Raw genomic sequence first — 19722 nt, 5'->3', positions numbered from 1 at the left:
ATATTAATTGATTTTTTAAAAATCCATAACTTTTAACCATAGCTCCAAATTTAACATGTTATATATAAAATTTGATTAGAAAAATATGTCGAATCTGAATATGATATTATTTTTAACAGTTAACCATTAAAAGCAATGCTATTTACGATGAAACACTTAGGCAGGCAAAACCAGGATGGGGAACAAAAACAAAATCTATAACCACGCATGCATGCCTCGTCACGACTTCACATAAAAATATAGATTTATCATCCTATGCCGAAAGGGAGACGTCTTAAGATTGACAAGATTCAAACGTGTTGTGATGGTGTGCACACTGAGGTCAACGTCGACGAGAGTGGGAAGAAGGATAAATAGAAACACAGCTATGATGCCATGTGTTGAAATAAAGGACATGAACCTACGAATTCATGGTTATTAGATTATTGAGTGTCTTTTCACCCGTTGCAACGCACGGGCTCATTTGCATCGTATGCCGAGAGGGAGACGTCTTAAGATTGACAATATTCAAACGTGTTGTGTTGATGTCAACACTGAGGCCAACGTCGACGAGAGTGGAAAGAAAGATAAATATATAGGAACTTAAATGGGATGCCATGTGTTGAAGTAAAGGACATAAACCTACTGAAGTTTGGACTCGTGATTATTAGATTAGGAAGTGTTTTTTCACCCGTTGCAACGCACGTACTCATTTGCTAGTTTACCCAATGATAAAAGTGTGGTGCCAGTGCTGCACGATTATGGACCATGCTGGTATCTTGCTTGTGCTTGCATCCATTACAGTGCTGCCATCATCCCATGAAAATTCTCGTATTAGTGTACAATTTTCACAAGTTTCTGTTGTCTAATCTCCCTTTAAATTTGCTTCGGTCCATCTGGATTTGTTAAATTGCGCAACTCAAACGCAAAATGTCAGTGCTCTGCCTGCGTGGGGGTCTCTGAACTAGACTCTCTTTTTACATGGTGTTGAAGCTACATCCATCTCCACACACCCACCACCCAATGCGACCCTTTCTTCTTCCTCTTTTCAGTTTATCTCTCTTGCTTTTTCCCCAGGATCTGAAACCAGAACCAAATTTAGTGGTGACTAGCTTTCAGCTTTTGATCCCTGAGCGCACGCATATGGCTGCTGAAAGGTGTGGAGGAGATGAGAGAGTGAGAAAGCATTCCCTGTGCTCACTGATTGCCGCCGTACGTCGAATGGAACCGGAGAAAGGAGTGGAGATCACATTGCATCGGAATCCTATTCCCCTCCCACTCGCCTCCTCTTTATATTGCGTCCCTTGCAACTTCTTCCCCTCCCCAACACACACACACACACACACACACACACACACACACACACACACACACACACACAAGGGCCTTCCTCGTGAAGCAGAGTTCGGCTCCGAAAACCTTGCACAAGTGAGTCCCTAAGTGTGTTTGTCTTGTCTTAGTGCAATAATGATCATTCGTTCATTTGTTGCAGATGTTCTAGTTACGAGTGCTAAGATCGAGAAAATGCTACTACTAGTCTCTAATTTAATTGTTGGCATGTTTTAGGTCCCAGGCCATGATCGGAGACATATCCTTCCGTACATCGTGGGCGAGGATGGACATGACGATGAGCTTCCCGGCGAGGAGCCGGCGTTTTTGCCGGTTGAACGACCTCACCATGTCGACCGCCTCTTCCTCGACAAGTGCCAGGGAGATCTGCTCGTGCCATGATGAGGTCGTTCAACCAGCAAAACGGCGGCGGGCCCGGTCGCGCCCAAGCCCTCACGGGACACTGAGGCGCAGGACCTACGAGGTGGTACGAGGTGGACACCTTTAGGCACTCGTCAGTGACCATCATGTTCTTGAGAACTGGGTCTCACCCTATTCGCCAGGCCTGCAAGGAGTGCAGTTAGCCCACCCTCGTCCGGCCAGCCGGCGTCAGCGGTGGCGACCCCATAGCCGGCAAAGCACGCCCTGCCCTTCACCCCGAGGGCGTCGTGGAATGGACGGTACCTCTCCACGGCGTCGTGTGGGCCTGCGGCGTAGCAGTTGGTGATGGCGAAGCGGCGCTCGGCCCCGGCTCCTGTTTTCAAGAATGCGGATTTGGTTCTGCACATGAAGTAGTGAGTGTATGGTTGTGTATACGGAAGACGAAAACAGCCTCCGAGATGACACCCATGATTTGATTTGATCTAGCTCGAGCCTATTGTTTTTCTATGATTTGTTTGTGTGTCGTCCGATTGCTGCAATGTGTTCTCGTTTATGAGCCTCTGATCTATCTATGGTAGGAACTTATTGTTCCACGAACTGCAGGATTATTTGGCAACTGAAACTGGAATTTGAACGGTTCAGGCTCAACTTGTCGGTTCATTCAAACCTTCTGCTGCTGGGTTTGGAAGTAGTACAGGTGTAAATCACATCATGGGAACCCTCACTGCAGCCTGGGCAGGCTCTTTTTCTTTTTCTTTTTTGTAACTTACATTACAAGAGGTTATTGTTTGTCCCCGTCAGGTGCCGCTGAAGCTACTGCTAACTGCGGAAAGAACTTGGCTGGTGAATGCTCAAGCAAAGTTTGGCGTCGATCGAGCGCTGATCGCGATCATGTACGAGTAATACTGATGATGGTGGATGCTGTAAGCTTGACAGTTGGGTGGGGTTCTTGAGAGCCTGTCGTGCAAAGAGATAATGCTGTCAATGTGATGGTTAAACTCACATTCACACTCAACACACATCTTAAGTCTCTGATATATAGAAGGCACACCCGTGAAGCATTATCTCTTTGCCCCGCTTACTGACTAGGGTTGCTATATCATGGACTGAATCATAGATAATTTCAGCTGACATTCAAAAAAACAGATAATTTCAGCTGTATTATTACAAATAGATATAGATTCTATGGTTGAAGAAGTTAAAAAATGAATCAGATTATGTGGCTAAGGAAGTTTAAAATATAACTGCAGATTTTTTGTAGGTACTTTCAGATTCTGTGATTAAAGAAGTTTGAAAATGAAACTACAGATATTTATTTCTGTATGAAAGTAGTATAATAGAAGAAGCATTGGTGGAAAATATTGCAGATTATTTCTGTATATGGAAATAAAAATGAAAAAGAATTTTTGTGTCTGTCAGACAACCACTGGGCCATCCTGCACAGGTGTGAGCCAGGCAGGAACGATCATCTACAGCCGGTCGGATCTACCCATCAGGTGAATCCTGGCCGTTAATCACGCTCTGGCCCAGTGATCAGAATTCATCAACCAGACTGAAGTGCTTGCCTCCTTATTGGTAAAGGATGCAGCGGTACGAGCCTATAGAACAGATCCTGTTCAAGTAAGGTCGTGCTACAAGCTGCCGCACCCCGCCTTATAAACCGGTTCCGCTCGCCGTAAACTTCCGAGGTGGGACTAATGTATCGCAAGCAACGCTGCAGCGCCTGCCCGCCTCGGCCAGAGACACAGGAAGAGCTCGTGGGTCTCGGCCCATGAGGCTGGGCTGGAGAACGAGCCCAGCCCAGCCCATCTAAGAACAGCCGTCTCTCTCTCATCGCATTTTTCTCTTCTGTTTTTTTTCCTACCACGGAGAAATCGCTCCAGCTTCCAGAAGCCATGGCCGGAGCTCCGCCGATCTTCCGGCAGCAATGGCCGGAGCAGGAGAAGAAGACGGCGAAGTAGCCGCTCCTCCTCCTCCCCCTGCCCCTCACACTCTGGCGAAGCCAGTAAGCAGCAGTGTAGACATTCCTGAGTAGATCGATCGATTGCGGATACATTTCCCCCCTTAACCCGCCGTTCCTTCCTCCCTGCAGCGCGCCACTTCGACGATGAGGCGGCGGGGCGGAGCACCACCACGGAGTCGGCGACGATCCGTCCTTGCGGATGGAGAGCCTTCCTCGCCTGGGGTAGGGTAGCTGCCATTCCGCCGGTCCCTCTTTTCTCTTTTTCTCCTTGAATCAGAGCAGGGCAAAAAAAAAGTACTGTATTTACTTAAGCATTTCACTGTTACCCGGAGGATCCAACCAGTGCGTGAAAGTTAGTCTGTGATGTGATTCCTGTGGTGTTCTCCACGGATCTTAACCTCTGGGGCAAATAAAAAAAAGGTGTTTTATGGGGTTAGTTGCCTGGGACAGGGGCAGGGAGCATGGATTAAAATCCAACCCGACTAAAAATTCAGGCCCTTCTTTGACCCTTGTCATGGGAGATTCAACCTGCTGTCATGTCACTGGTTCCTCTTAAAGAGGCTGTGAGGAGGACAAGCATTGTTTGGAGAAGTTGGAGAATGCTCTGGACATTCCGCTGTAATCTGTGTTTTTATGGCCCCAGTGGTCTGGATTTAGACACTGATGAACGACACATTGATGTTTTCTCAAAATAAAACGAGCTAAGTTCACTGAGGCTGTAAATTGGGTTACTAAATGGCATAGTGGGATATGGATCGATAACTTCTGCATCAGGTGTGGTTTGTATAAAGAGGACTTTGGTCATCTTGACAGGTGGATCGGCTTTGCCGCTTCATTGGAAGCGAAGATCATAGCTTCTGACCTGAAGAAAAATTATTCGCTATCCGAAGAAGTTCATCACTTTCCTCTCGAGGCCTTGGGTGTTCAAGGCAGCTTTCGTGTGCAGTCCTTGTTTCTGGCTGCTGTTTCTATAAAGCCACACCCAGGTATATGTGGGTTTACAGTACTGATCAGCAGGACTAATTTAAGCATATCACACCAACTTGACAAACTTCAACATTTACTAATTCAAGGAATGAATGTCAAGATGACTGAGTTTCATGCTGCTGATCTTGCCCATTATGAGTATGAAGGACAACGGGTCCCTACAGTACTTTATGGTTGCTCGAAATTAGATAAGGCTACAATAATAGTGTCTAAAGGCAGCAAAGGACTGACCCATGTATTCACTTTAGTTCCAAGTATTTTTCAGCAAAGATACTACATGTGCAAGCTTATATACATGGATATGAACAGGTTAACTGGTGTTTATTAATTTATTTATTCATTCTTGTTTGCGTACATTATAGTTCTTGAAATTGGATTTCAATGTCATGTTTTTTGTCCTTGTTATGTTTCAGTTGCAGTAGCTGACAACAAGACCACCTGGCATGTTTATGCATTTGAGGCATCTGACTTGTCCAATTAACTGTCTTCTCTAGGCAGCCAAATGCCGATAACGGAGTTCTTCAACTTACCCGCTGTTTGGATATTGTGCCCCGACTGGAGACGTTGCATTTAGATGTGAATGCCATTTTTATCAATTTATATAAAAAAACACATGGATCTCAAGTATACTGCTACTGCCTGATTGCATCATTTTTCAAGAAAGACCTGTACTTGGACTGCTTTGACCGACTGATTGCAATCTTTTGAAATGCAGATGGTATATCTGAGCCTTGACGACGGTGGGAGCGATGAGGTGGTGGAGGAGGTAGGCTCCCATATGAGTCACCATGGTCATCTCAGGACAGTCTACATGAGCGGGTTCCGGTGCTACAATGATCAGGTCAAGCTGGCGTACTGTATCTTGTAGAATGCTCGTGATCTCGAGCACATGGAAATACAGCCAAGGGTCGCGGCCGGTATGTTCCCCATTTCAGGATCATGGCGCTGGCATTCTTGAGATGCACCTGTCGGTGTCCACTTCGTATGTCTCTGCTGATCTGCAGGTATGGTCGCGTTCCAGTAATCACTCTTAGTAGGCAGTGTCCTTTTGATACTCTCTTGTGATTATTGTGGATTCCCCATGTAGTTTGATCTGGTGGTCGGCCTCGTTCGACAGTTTTTTTATGATTTGCTTGTGCGGCAATGTGTTCTTGTTTATGATCTATGGTAGGAACTTATTGTTTCAGGGACTAGGTTTTTTTGCTAACTACTCCTCAGTAAACAAATATAAGATTGTTTAGATCACTAAACGCTCTTATATTTGTTTACTGAGGGGGTATAATGAGAACCTGGGCAGTTCAGGCTCAAGTTGTCAGTTAAGTCAACCTTTTGCTGCTGGGTTTGGAAGTAGTAGTACAGATGTAAATTAACTGCAGCCTGGGCAGGCAATGCAAAGCCTCCATCTATACTTGGCAACTGCAATCACACAGTCCCATACATCTATGCTTGTATTTCTTGCAGTTAGTTTCACACCGGGTGCAGTTAATTCAACACCGGGTTAAAATATCTGAACCGATTGGTTTGCTTCTATATATTAGCAGCACACCTAGTTCTGACGGTATGTGTTCCTCCAGGTATTGCTTCACGAAGCTTATCCATATGCTGTCTATGTCCACTACTCCATCCCTTCCATTTATAATTAAGTTCCCTCGGCGTGGATGGTGGAGAAAATCTAGCGTACGTATTCATCGCGTGGTCGTCCATGACCGACGATCGGCACCCATTAATTTCCACGCGGCATCATTGATTGTTCTTTCCATGTTCTTGATATGATGACTTGGTTCTTCATGCTTGTAGCAAAATCAAAATTCATATAAAATTCATAAAATTCATATAGAGATTCCGATGAATAAAGGCGTGCTGCCGGCCACAAGCTTCTTGCCAGCTACGTACTGTTCATGGAGCATGCTGGTAACTTCTTCCACAGTCTGCATTCGGGATGATTTCTTTCTTTGACAATGCATCTGCTTGCATCTACAATGCTGGTAACTTCATCCCACGAGTATTCGCAGTATAACTTCCACAAATATTTTTTGTACTTCTGCATTCTTGTCTCTTTTTTCAAAATAAAAAATCCCTTCAGTCTGCGTGGATTAGTTAGGTCGTGCGACTGAACTGAAGTGCGAAAGTGCAGTGTTTCTAAGAAATCTGAAGCTAGAACCAAATCCCGATCGAGTTAAGCTTGCCTGCTCATCCATCCACGTCCACACGAGACCTGGCTAGCTACTCTCCCTCTGTACGGAGGGAGTACTAACTAGCCCAAGCTTTGATCTCTGAGCGCGCACAAGCACTTGGCTGTTGAGGGGGAATCGAATCGGAGAAAGGAGCGGACTGATTGCGCCGTACGTCGAATGGAACCGGAGAAAGGAGTGGATGGAGATCACGCACGCACCACGGGGCGACCCATAGAGCCTTATCATCTTATCTTAACCCGGAAAACGGGGCGACCCATATAGCCTTCAAGCTCTAGGCCGGGTCAAACATTTAGCCGGATTATAACCATGGGAAATATCCCCAACATCGCGCTTCCATCAGAACTCCTGCTCGGCCTGCACATACTCCGGATGCTCACGTGCGAACCTCGCCATCACCGCCTCGTCGCTCTTGCCGGCGTGGCGCGGTGCAGCGGCGGGGTGGGGCGGCGTGGGACGGTGCGGGGCGGTGACATTGAAGGCCGAATCGGCGGCGACGAGGAGAAGAGTTGAAAAATCTGCTGATTCACGGTGCCGGGCGGCGGCCGGCTGAGGAGGAGCGTCGGAACCGGCAACGGGGGCGACGGCGGGGCCGGATCTGACGCGGGGGCGGGCGGGCGGGCGGCGGCGGTAGCGCGGACGGGAGGTGGGAGGAAGAAGGGAGGGAAGCAAATGGAACGGCAGTTGGCGGATGGCGCGCAGCTGAGATGTATATTTACATCGCGAAGTGTTGTACTTTACATCTTCAGGAGACAGACATGTAGTCACGAAAGATTACTGCAGCCGTAAGGCACGGCATCAATGTGGCACATAAGGCAACAGGTGGAGAGGGCTGTGGCTGTGACTAGCTCAAGCTTTGATCTCTGAGCGCGTGCACATGGATGGCTGCTGGGCGAAAATCCTAGACTTACGGATAACAGGTCACGGAAGGAGCATACGGGATTACGTGTCCCCGTGCTAATCTCCCTCCACCCCCTGATTTCAACCGTGGGACCATCTGATTTTCAATCAACAGTTGCCATGTTAGCCTGTAGGTTCTAGTCAGTAAATTTGAACTCATAGTAGGAGTAACTTAGATAGTAACATAGCACACCTCGAGAATTTTTTGCTTACGTGGCAAGTAGTTAATGAGAAGTAGTAACATAATATGTTACTGTAACATAGCGCTTTTCAAGACAACATGAGTCTACAAGCTATTAAATAAGGTCACATATGACACTAGTACTATGCTATTTTGCACTATGAAGATAGTAATTTAGACTATTGTCATGCATATGATACTAGTCTAAGTTGCTCGCTGCTGGGTGGGAATTGAATCAGGGAAAGGAGATGAGAGGAAGAGCATTCCCTGCTTGCCTCACTGATTGCCGCCGTACGAGGATGGAACCGGAGGAGAAAGGAGTGGACGGGTATCACGCACGCGCGCGCGTACACAGTCCATATCGTCGGAATCGTATTCCCCGTGCTCCCGCTCGATCGGCCTCCTCTTTATCTTCGCCCTCTCCCGCGCCTCCATTCTTCACCAACACACACGGCCCGGCCCTTCCTCGTGAAGCAGAGTCCGTCGCCTCGTCTCATACAGTAAGTAAACGTACGTCTGACCTTTGTCTTTCACCAATGTCCCTCTGTCTGTTGACCGATGAGACGACAGTAATAACTAACCTGATCGTTGACGTGTTCCAGGTCCCAGGCCGGTCTCTGCTCTGCTGCCACGCCATGATCGGAGACATCTTCCGGTACATCGCGGGCGAGGATGAGGAGGAACATGCCGATGAGCTTCCCGACAAGGAGCCGGCGTTTTTACCGGTTGAACGACCTCACCATGCGCCTGCATGCACGGTTCTTCCTCCACAGGTAGCACCAGGAGGACCTGCACCTGTTCGTGCCTTGATGAGGTCGTTCAACCAGCAAAACGGCGGCCGTCGTCGGTGACGGCGGGGCCTGGCGGTGCCTAAGGCTGTCGGCTTGAGGCACTCGTCAGTGACGACGATGCTATTGCAAGCATATCTCCTGAAGCAGCTGCCAGCCGGCGTCAGCTCGCGGCGGCGACCCCATACTCGGCGAAGCTCCTTGCCCTTCACCTCTAGGGCGCGGACGGAGCGCCTCTCCACGGTGTCGCGTGGGGCTGCGGCGTAGCAGTCGGTGACGGGGAAGCGGCTTCCGGAGCGTCGTTGCTCCGGCTCCAAACATGCGGCCGGCCGCCCTGGCTCGGAGATGATATCCGAGCCTATTGTTTTCTATATTTTGAATTTCCTGAGGAACGGCTGCATATCTTGTAGCGATCCATGGCGTTGGCTCTTTCTTTCTTGTCTCATAGAGTAGACACCAATGATTTGCTCTAGTTTGAGCCTATTGTTCTCTATATTTCGAATTTCCTCAGGAATGGATACAAATCTTGCAACGATTCATGGCTTTGACTCTTTCTTTCCTGTCTACTGTTCTCTATGTTTTGAATTTCTTGAGGAATAATTGCACACCTTGTAGCAATATTCATGGCTTAGACTCTCTTTCTCTTGTCCTGCAAAATAGATAATGCGCCAAATCATCTAGTAGTATTTACAGACGGATCTATTCTTTATATTATTCTAAGTCTCTTATTAATAACTTGTAAAATAGATAATTTTCCAGTGCCCGACAGGCAACAATAAGAACTAATAATTCAGAGACTACATTACTCCACCACACAAGCAGCGAAAACATGCTCAGCCAATCCTCACAAGGCAAATTATATCAAATTAAATCTCCACAGCTGAGATATATTAGCAATATATCGTCAAATCCACACCGTTTATTTTCTATCCCTTTGATAATTGAACTGAAGATTAGCTTTAATATGACAACTGTGTGCAGAGTCACTTATGTCAGTGCTGACTTTTATAATTCTTCCTGATGCATCAGACTTTAATTAACTTTCCCTTCCAACAATCTATTCCTCTAATCTATTATTAGCCATTGCCCGTAGCATTAGAGTAATACTTGAACTGATTCATGTTGCTTTCGCAGATTTTCGTTAGCCTTATATATTCTGGATTCAATTTAAGATTTTACTATTGGAGCATGTCATTTAGTTGGGTGCTCGGCATGTTATCAATGTATAGAGCATTTAGATTACTACACCAGTGATCTAAACGCTCTTATATTTTTTTACAGAGAGAGTACAACATAATCTTGCAAGACGCCTCTCTCTGTTGATTTCTATTTCTAAACATAAACATATGCCTGACCCACTAGAATCTCCCTTGAGGTGATGCGAGCGTCTGTCTCGCTATAAGCGAAATACAGACACGCCCATGTTGTACAAGGCCAGGTCGTCAGTTTTTCTTCTTCATGAACAGTTTTCGTATTCGTGAATATTTCATTTATTCATGATTTTTTCTCAAGTTCATTAACATTTTTATGAATTCACCAAAGTTTTTGGTATTAATGAATATTTATGATATTTTTTAAAATTTAGGAACATTTTTCAAATAAAAAATCGAAAAAGGAAATGAAAAAATAAAAATCAAAGAACGGGAAAAAGAATGAAAAAGGAAACAGGCTCCCGCGCCGCCGCACTGGGCCAGCCCACAGTCCGCGGGGGATACGCGTTTGCTTACTGCCCCAGATCTTCATATCAGCCCATTCCCAGCGAAAGCACAGAAGCCCACCTGTCCCCTCCCAAACTTACGCACGCTGAAAGAAAAAAAAAACTCGCCGTCGCCGTCGCCGTCGCGGCGGCAAACCCCACATCTCCCGCCTCCCAAAAATGGCGCCTCCTCCCCTAGGCGACCCCACCCACCTGCTCCCCGAGGTAGCCTCCCGCCTCTCCACCCCTTCTCCCCCGCCGGCGACCCACTCTCTACCTCCACCACATCCTGGCGTCATCCCTCAACCCCTGCGCCGCCGCCTCCGCCTCCAGGGTCCCCGACGCCGCGATCCCTCTCTTGTGCTTCGACCGACCGCAGGTGGCGCCGATACGCTATGCGTCGGGAGCTCCGCCATCGCCGCGAGCCTGACCGCTCGTGTGCCCGTCCTCGTCTAGAAATTAGGGGATCGTGTTCTCTTCTCTCCGAACTGGATGCAGTTAGCCCGCTTGGTTGTCAGCCAAGGCCATGCCATATCGATGCCGTCAGTGCTAAACGAAATCAAATGTGGTGCGGCGGTACAGGGCCGTACCATGGAAATTAGAGGCCCTGTGCAAATCAAAATTAGGCTCTTTGTCAACACTGCAATTTTTCATAAGAAATTACACCAGTTGGAAGCACTAGATTGATGGATTGTGATTGGACATAGATACCTAGGGTTGTTTGGCGTAAAATACTTCCAACAATTATTTACTCTAGTATTAATGCTTCAATTAATACCTTGATTAACAAAAAAATTGGGGGCCCTCCGATGCTGGGGGGCCCTGTTCAGTTGCTCCTGTTGCACATGTGGACATACGGCCCTGCGGCGGTATCACCCGTTCAACTCTCTGCGGCTCAGTGTTTGCCTCAAAATTCTGTTTACCCCATCAGTATGTGGGTCAACAGTATGCTATTTTTCCTGCGTTAGTGTTGATGTTTTGTGTTTTTTCTTCTTCTTGTGCAGTGGGCAGTTGCGGGGCATTCGTATGGTCTGTTGCATGCAATCGCGGAAACGGGTGCTTTTATCCCTTTGTTATCAGTGTGTCTCTTTCCTTTGCCATGTTATAGAGGAAGATGGAGAAACCATATATGAAATGGGCACGGTTGCTCTGGATGTAATGCAACAGCACATCTATCTTATCAAGTGATTCCCAGTGACGGCCCAATTTCATGGAGGTATGTATGCTTGGGGCAGTTATACATAGGCCAAAGTAGTACTAGCTTTCATGAATTTATTGTTAATGAGATTTAAGTATGTAGTGCAATATTCGTCAGTATCGTGCACTTGTGCTGTCTTCTAGGCTCTAGCAATGTTTTGGCTGCGGACATGATATGGGAAAATATGGCAGTACATGTTAATGCGCAACGAGAATCCTGGAAGTGTTACATTGATCTTTTGTTCTTGGGCATGTATTTTCGTTTGTTAACCCTCTCTTCTCAAAAGTTTTTACTGTTTTCTGAGCAGTAAAATACTGACTTGTTGGCACTCTGTTACCTACCGTTATTTGTGCTTGCATTAGGTGATGATTTTCCTCTTGCCTGACTTGAGAAAAGGCTGCCTGCCATTTCGTGTACATATTTTACTGATTTGCTTTGCCATTTTTGTTTGTGTGTGGTAGGGCCCTTTTGTGGCACCTGGGTCTATCAAATCTGAACCATGACTTCAGCGATGCTATGGGAAGTAATTACAAGGCCCTTGTTTTGTCTGAGAAAAGAACTACATGATTGCTTGCGAACGTAAGTTCACAACTCATAATACGTGCATGCTTACTTTTCGGTCAGTCGACTTACTTTTCAAATAAGCAATTTGTTTCATATGCATCGATCCTTGTTCTTACTTTACGGTCTTCAAGTTGCTAGGGCTTGATGAGAAGCTGATTATTTACTATACATGCATCGAAGTGTGAAAATTTATTGCCGAATGAGGCCCATGCCATACATTTGATGTTTCCTCTGAGTACATGATAATGCGCAACAGGAGTCTTGGAAGTGTACATTGATCTTTGGGCCTACTGTATATAACTACATATTTTCTTTTGTTAACCTTTTCTTATCAAACATATATACTGTTTTCTGACTTATAAAGCGGGGCGAAAGCCTTTTTCGGTAAACTTCTGAGTAGTGCAATATTGAGTTACTGGCACTCTGTTATCCCGGTCCATCCTTACATTAGGCGAATGGGTTCTCCTGTTGCCTTACTTGAGAAATATCTGCCTGCCATTCCTTTTACATATTTGACTGATTTACTTTGCATTTTCTGTTTGTGTTTGGTAGGGCCCTTTGTGGCATCTTGATACATCCATTCTAAAACATGATCTTCGAGTGATGCTACGGGAAGCAATTACAAGACCCTTGCTTTGTTGGAAAGGAGTTACATTGTCGGGTAGCATGGCGTGTGATTTTAGTACGCTTGGTTTGCTCCCCACCTACATCTTGGATATACGATCATCATTCCATATCTGGTTTCTTGCAACGTAAGTTCGCACCTTATAATGTTTGGTACTAGTTGCTTTATATATTTTTTGTGTGAAACTGAGTTTGTTGTGTTTATGTCAGTGGGCTTCTCCAACCATTTTTACACTTTTGAATGAAAGTGCACAAATTACAGTTCAAAGGCGTCATGCCTCGAGCCAGAAACCAGCAAAGTTGAAGTTTATTCTATAAAACTGGGTTGTGACTTGTGAGCATGGCCAAGTGAACTCTGCAAAGCTTGGATAATTTTGTTGTTTTTAGGATACTTAATTATTTGCGGTGATGTGAAAACGGAAAATTGAAAAGAAAGAGGAGAGTAAAACAGTTACTTCCTTGATGAGGAAATGACCGGAGTAGTTTGGTAATATCAAAAACTGGAAACAAGTAGAATCACCATTAGAGGCTCAAGTTGTTACTAATGATGGGATTAGCGCTCCAATATGCAACCATTAGTAGTCTTAGCAATAAAGTATCTAAACAAAGTACTCCAGCCGGCCAGCTCTAATAAACAACATGCAACTGTCTTTACTGAAAAAGTGTGCCCGTGCAGATAGGACTGCGTGCTGAGCTGAGGCATCCTCAGTCTGTCATGTTCTCACTAGCTAGTACGGTTCATTGGCAAATGAGCTCGCATGCTTGGGTCAGGTCCCAACAAGGCAGCAACCCCTCACATGGGTAATTTATTTCATATGGTCTTCAAGCTGCAAGGGCTGGATGAGAAATTTACTGTCCCAACAACCCCTCCTGTGCGTAATTTATTTCATATGGTCTTCAAGCTGCAAGGACTGATAAATTTATTGTTCCCAACAACCCCTCTTCTGTACTACTATTGGTTACCTGTCTGCTCCTGTGAATACATCTGCGCACAGCTACTCCATTCGATCCACACTGAGCATTTTTCCAGTTCAGCATTTTTTATCTCAGATCCACACAACAGCCATAGGAGTGAACAGGAGAGGAGAGTTGGAGCAATGGAGGCGACGGTGCTGAGCGTGGGCAAGTCTGTGGTGAACGGAGCTGTTAGCTATGCCCAATCTGCCGTTGCAGAGGAGGTGGCGCTGCAGCTGGGAGTGCAGCGCGACCAGGCCTTCATCAGGGACGAGCTTGAGATGATGCAGTCGTTCCTGATGGTTGCTCACGACGACCGAGACGACAACAAGGTGGTCAAGACCTGGGTGAAGCAGGTCCGCGACCTGGGCTACGATGTGGAGGACTGCCTCCAGGACTTCGCCGTTCGCCTCGAGAAGCCGTCCTATTGGTGGCACATCCTGAGGACGCTGCTTGACCGGCGTCATGTGGCCGTGGAGATGAAGGATCTCCGAGCCAAGGTCGAGGATGTCAGCCAGAGGAACCTGCGCTACCACCTCATCAAGAGCCCTGCCGCTGGCTCAAAGTCCGTGGCCACGGCCGCCGAGCAGTACGCTGCAGGCAGTAAGGCCAGTGCTACAATGTATGGCGTCGATGAAGCGAGGCGAGCAATGAAGCCCAGGGTAGATCTTGCGCAACTCATCAGCAAGGAGCAGGGGAAGGATCTTAGGGTGATCGCGGTGTGGGGAACATGTGGTGTTATTGGGCAGGTGTCCGTGATAAGGAAGGTGTATGATGATTCGGATAAGTTTGAATGCCGTGCCTGGGTCAAGCTTACGCATCCTTTCGACCCGATCATGTTTATGCAAAGCATTATGAGGCAGTTCTATGGATATTCTTCTATTTCAGAATCAGCAGCTGAGGGACAAAGTTGTCCAGAAAGTGCAAGCACTACAGGGGCTGAAGTTCTCAAGAAGATGCTGATGATGAAGCAAAAAGATCTGGTAGACAAGTTCACTGAGTATGTGAATAAGAAGAGTTACCTGATTGTTCTTAACAACCTGTGTAGCATTGAAGATTGGGACTGGATTAGAACTTACTTTCCTGCCAGCAGCAATGGAAACCGGATCATTGTGGCTACACAACAAGTTGAAGTTGCAAGCTTATGTGTCGGCAGGAAATATCGAGTTTCAGAGCTCAAGCAATTATCCGCTGATCAAACTCTCTATGTTTTCTACCACAAGGTAATATATATATATTCTATGCTAAAAAAACATCAAACTCATTCATGTGACAACGTGACATGCTTAATTTTGCTCTAAAGGCCACATAATATCTTCTACTTTAAATTATTATACTAATTGATTGGCCAATCGACCTTAGTTACATACTCTCATATCGATTGCAAGATAAAGGATAAAGTACTGGTAATGAAACAATGTACAATACCTAATGTTTTTGCTTGCTTGTGTTTAGAGCCCTCAAGGTGGATCAGATTCAATGGAGCCAGAGTCAAGCTCAAACACAACTGCCATTGTTACTACTAATAGAACAAACTCTTTGGTGCCCACAAGTGAGATACCAGCTGGTGATCAAGCTAAAGATGCCACCACTGGACAGAATGCGGTCATGAGGAGCCTCAGTCGCATCCTGTCAAGGACGGCTCTTCTGAAGGAATCTGAAGTTGTTGGGAGGGTGACAGAAAAAAATGACATCCTCCAACTAATTGTGGATCCAGTGAACAAAGAAGTTCGGGTTATCTCTGTGTGGGGAATGGGTGGTATCGGGAAAACTGCTCTAGTCAAAGATATCTGTGAAAGCCAAGAACTCAGTGGCACATTTAAGAAACGTGCTTGCGTCACAATCATGAGGCCTTTCAATCAAGTGCAGTTCCTTAGGAGTTTAATTATGCAGCTAGTGGTAACAGAAACTTCTGAAGAGAATGGCACGGTCTGTTCATTGGGCAGAGTGAGGAAAACATTGCCATGGGCGGTTGAAAAGCTGGAGGCTGAGCTGGGAAGTCTTTTGGAAGAAAAGAGGTGGTTGATTGTTCTCGACGACTTGTCATCCACCACTGAATTGGACATCATAATGAAAAGTTTACCTTGTACAGAAAATGCTAGTCGAATCATAGTCACCACAAGAGAAGAGAATATTGCCAATCACTGTTCAAAGAAAGTAGAAAATGTGTACAAGCTCAAAGGTCTTACTAAGAAGCACGCACTTGTCGTCTTCACAAAAAAGGTACTTAAAGAAGTCATGATAATTCTCCGTATATTTCATTTGAAATTTACATTAACCATGGTACTATTTATACTAACCTACAAAACTTTCTAATTTATTTCATGCAAAAATTCCTAAAGCATTTACTCTCACTCGCTTTTGTTGTAGCTTGACCCTTCTAATAGTGTATATCAGTATATGTATTCTTCTGCACAACGGAAATGACATTTTAACTTGGGATGATGTATTGCTCACAACCGTAGTGTTCTAGCCATGATATCCTTATTGTTACAGTACAACATTCTTTTGCCTCCTTAAGTACTCTCCCTCCCACATATATCACATTCTCATGCATGCCCTTGTACACATTATACTCATTCATTATTCTCGCCTACTGCCGCCAAAATCTTTATGAACCCTGCCAGTGGCTATATTCAACTCATTTATGTTCTACTCATGCCTAGTAGGAGTAACTGTCAAGCAAATGCATGTTTTTGATGTATCTAAAGCATGTTGCTTACTGGTCCTCTGTCACTACGTATTTCATGTCATCGAATTGAAATCAAATTGCTTCATTTTCTCGACTTTCACGGTTAATGTTTGTTTGGATTTTATCCATCAACCAGAGCTAATTTTCAAAAAAACTTATTTGTGTTCCGCATTTCAGTTTTTTTGTTTGAATTTCATTTCATAGATCACATGCTATTATTTACATACCTTTTAGTTCAAAATCTAGCCAATTGGACATTATGTAGTGTTATGGAAACTAAATTGCTATTTTTTATCTTATTTTCAGCTTCCAATTTCATATATATTATCCACAGGATAAGACTTTACTGTCTTATCCACCTAACCAGTGTTGTATATACTACCTCCGTCCGAAAATACTTGTCATCAAAATGGATAAAAAGGGATGTATCTAGAACTAATATACATCTAGATACATCCCCTTTTATTCATTTTGATGACAAGTATTTTAGGACGGAGGGAGTATGAATTTCTGCATGATCAGATGTGCACCGCTAAAAATTTGGTGATAAGGATTTTGTGTATACAAATTTCAGGTATTCAAGGAAAATGGATGTTTGCATCTGCAGTACCCTGAGTTGGTTGAACAAGCAGAACAAATCTTGAAAAAGTGCAGTGGCCTTCCTCTTGCAATAGTCGCCATAGGCGGCTTCTTGGCAAACCAACCAAAAACTGTCATGGAGTGGAGAAAACTGAATGAGAATCTTAGTAGTGAGTTGGAAATGAATACAGAGCTTGACACCATAAGAACAGTGCTTCTCAAAAGCTATGATGGTTTACCCTATCATCTCAAGGCTTGTTTCTTGTATCTGGCAATATTTCCTGAAGGCTACAAGATTAGTCTAACACGTTTGGTGCGGCGTTGGATCGCTGAGGGTTACTCGAGACCAGTGCGCGGCAAGTCTTCCTCTGAAATAGCAGAAAGCTACTTCATGGACCTCATAAGCAGGAGCATGATCCTGCCATCCCGGAGTTCAAGCCATAGTAGAAAAGTGGTTGACTCTTGCCAACTCCATGATGTTATTCGTGAAATTGGCATCTCAAAGTCAATGGAGGAAAATCTTGTTTTCAGATTGGAGGAAGGTTGTACCTTAAACAGCCAGGGCACAATACGTCACCTCTCTGTAAGCAATAACTGGGACGGAGATGAGAGTGAATTTGAGAGTACAGTTGACTTGTCTCGAGTCAGATCCATAACAATTTTTGGGAAGTGGAGGCCATTCTTCATTTCTGACAAGATGAGGTTGCTTCGGGTGCTGGACTTGGAAAGCACTTCAGGTCTGGTTGATCATCATCTTGAGCACATTGGGAAGCTTTTCCACCTGAGATACCTTTCCCTGAGAGGATGTCATGGAATTTACCACCTGCCAGGTTCTTTGGGTAACCTGAGGCAGCTCCAAACACTAGATGTCACAGGCACAAACATAATCAAGCTGCCAAAGAACATCATCAAGCTCAGGAAGCTACAGCACGTTCATGCCAGGGGCGTCGGGAACAACGATGATTCTGTCTATCAAGAGTATCCAAATGAGGTCCCGAAGCTGACGAGGAACAAGCTATGCATCCTGACCTGCTCCTCGGTGGGGTTCTGCGTGGCATGCTGCGCGCCACACCTCCTGAAGGGTTGCATGGGCATTGATGGGGACACAAACAGGCGCGACGTCTGCACTGCATGCTGCTGCTCCTTTCTGCCGATGCTGGCGACTCGCCGGTGCTCACGCGGCGTTGAGATGCCCAGAGGGATCCACAGGTTCAAAGCTTTGCAGACACTGGGTGTCGTGAACGTCTCAAGGAGGAAGGCCACCCTGCGAGAGTTGGCTAGTCTCACCGGGCTGCGCAAGCTGGGAGTGACTGGCGTGGACGAGAGCAACGCGGGAGAGCTATGTTCAGCACTGGCTAACCTCAGCAGCCTAGAGACGCTGCTGGTGCAGTCGGAGGGTAAGCCGGGTTTATCTGGCTGCTTGGATGGCCTCTCCTCACCTCCGGAAAACCTAGTGAGTCTGAAGCTGTATGGCAACCTGGTCAAATTGCCGGCATGGATCAACGGTGGTTGGCTAAAAAATCTGGCCAAGCTCAAGCTGCGGACTTCCAGGATAGAGGACCATGATGCCGCCATACAAGTCTTTGGGAGTCTACCGAACCTAGCCATCCTGCGTCTACGGAAAGAGTCGTTCGAGGGCAAAGAGGTCCATCTTCATTTCCAGCAGGGTGCATTCCAGACCCTAATGGTGCTGGAGCTGAGTTCCCCGGGTAATCTCAAATCTGTGCGTTTTGACAAGGGAGCAGCCCCTAAGCTTGAGCTGCTGCAGTATTACGATCAGCCCAAGGAAGAAGTCGTTTCGGAAGAAAATGGCGATCAGTTTGAGGAAGCCCCCGGTGTTTCGTTTTCTGGGCTAGCATTTCTGGGAAGCCTCAAGGAAGTTCTGCTCGAGGGTGGCAACTACAAGGGCGATTTCGTGCAAAATTTGCGCTCCCAGCTTGAGTTGAATCTGAAACGGCCTGTTCTCAAGATGGACTAACCTGGCTTCCGGAAGGCGTATGATGTTTCTGCTGCTGCTCACTTGTTTTGAACTGCCAACCTGCTACTGAACTGTTTTGAATTTTTTTTATTTGATTATATAAGAAAAAGGTCTACTTAACTCCTCCCAACTATTTGTCCAGGACACTTCAATTGTACCATTAAATAGTTTTAACAATGGTGTTGCTCATATGGGTACTGGTATAGACATTGCATACAATGTTCTGCTTGCCGTTAAAGCTCCTGCTGGCAAAAAAGAAATCAGTATTATCATCAGATTTATCGCTATCATACCTTTTTCGTTGTGAATATCACTATGCTACCAGATGAAACAATTAATGTTAAAAGAATATTTAAGATCAACAAATTCCTAAAAGAAAATGTTGAGTCTCTCCTGAGTTACCATGGCCGAAGGGGGATAAAGGACTAAGGTGTTGGTGGCTAATATTTGCCGCATGATGAATTACTAGCTAAATACACAAACACTTTTTGAAATTACCTGAACCATTTTGTCCAAAGGCGTCAACACTTTTTATAGAACATTTTTCAAATATTTGACAAAGTTTTAGAATTACACAGTATTTTTTTGTAAAAGGTGTGAATTTTTTTAAAATTTCACTTTTATTTTTCTTAAAATGCATGAACACTTTTTAGTTCAAGAATACTTTCTTAGTTGGGTGAACATTTTTAAAATATATGAACATATATTAAATTGCTTGAACATTTTCTTAAATATGT

The 19722-nt window shown here is 45.3% G+C and overlaps 1 protein-coding gene, 1 non-coding gene and 1 pseudogene across 2 annotated transcripts; 2 read left to right on the top strand and 1 right to left on the bottom strand.

The window, feature by feature from the left end:
• The first annotated feature begins 1248 nt into the window (after nucleotides 1-1248).
• On the top strand, nucleotides 1249-9239 carry LOC125520021 (annotated as a pseudogene).
• On the bottom strand, nucleotides 3099-3319 carry LOC125526205. The gene has a single exon (XR_007291621.1). It is a non-coding gene; the product is annotated as a small nucleolar RNA U3 (small nucleolar RNA).
• Nucleotides 9240-13490: 4251 nt separating the features above from the next.
• LOC125522058 (disease resistance protein Pik-2-like) lies at nucleotides 13491-19216 on the top strand. The gene is made up of 3 exons (XM_048687131.1): nucleotides 13491-14959; nucleotides 15192-15959; nucleotides 17003-19216. Exons 1-3 carry the CDS (start codon nucleotides 13541-13543, stop codon nucleotides 18983-18985), a joined length of 4170 nt encoding a protein of 1389 aa, XP_048543088.1. The 5' UTR covers nucleotides 13491-13540; the 3' UTR covers nucleotides 18986-19216.
• Nucleotides 19217-19722: the final 506 nt, after the last annotated feature.

Source organism: Triticum urartu, chromosome 7, assembly GCF_003073215.2.
Source record: "Triticum urartu cultivar G1812 chromosome 7, Tu2.1, whole genome shotgun sequence".
NCBI lineage: Eukaryota > Viridiplantae > Streptophyta > Magnoliopsida > Poales > Poaceae > Triticum > Triticum urartu.
The sequence above is the reverse complement of the archived record's forward strand: the minus strand, read 5'-3'. Positions and strand labels throughout refer to the sequence as shown.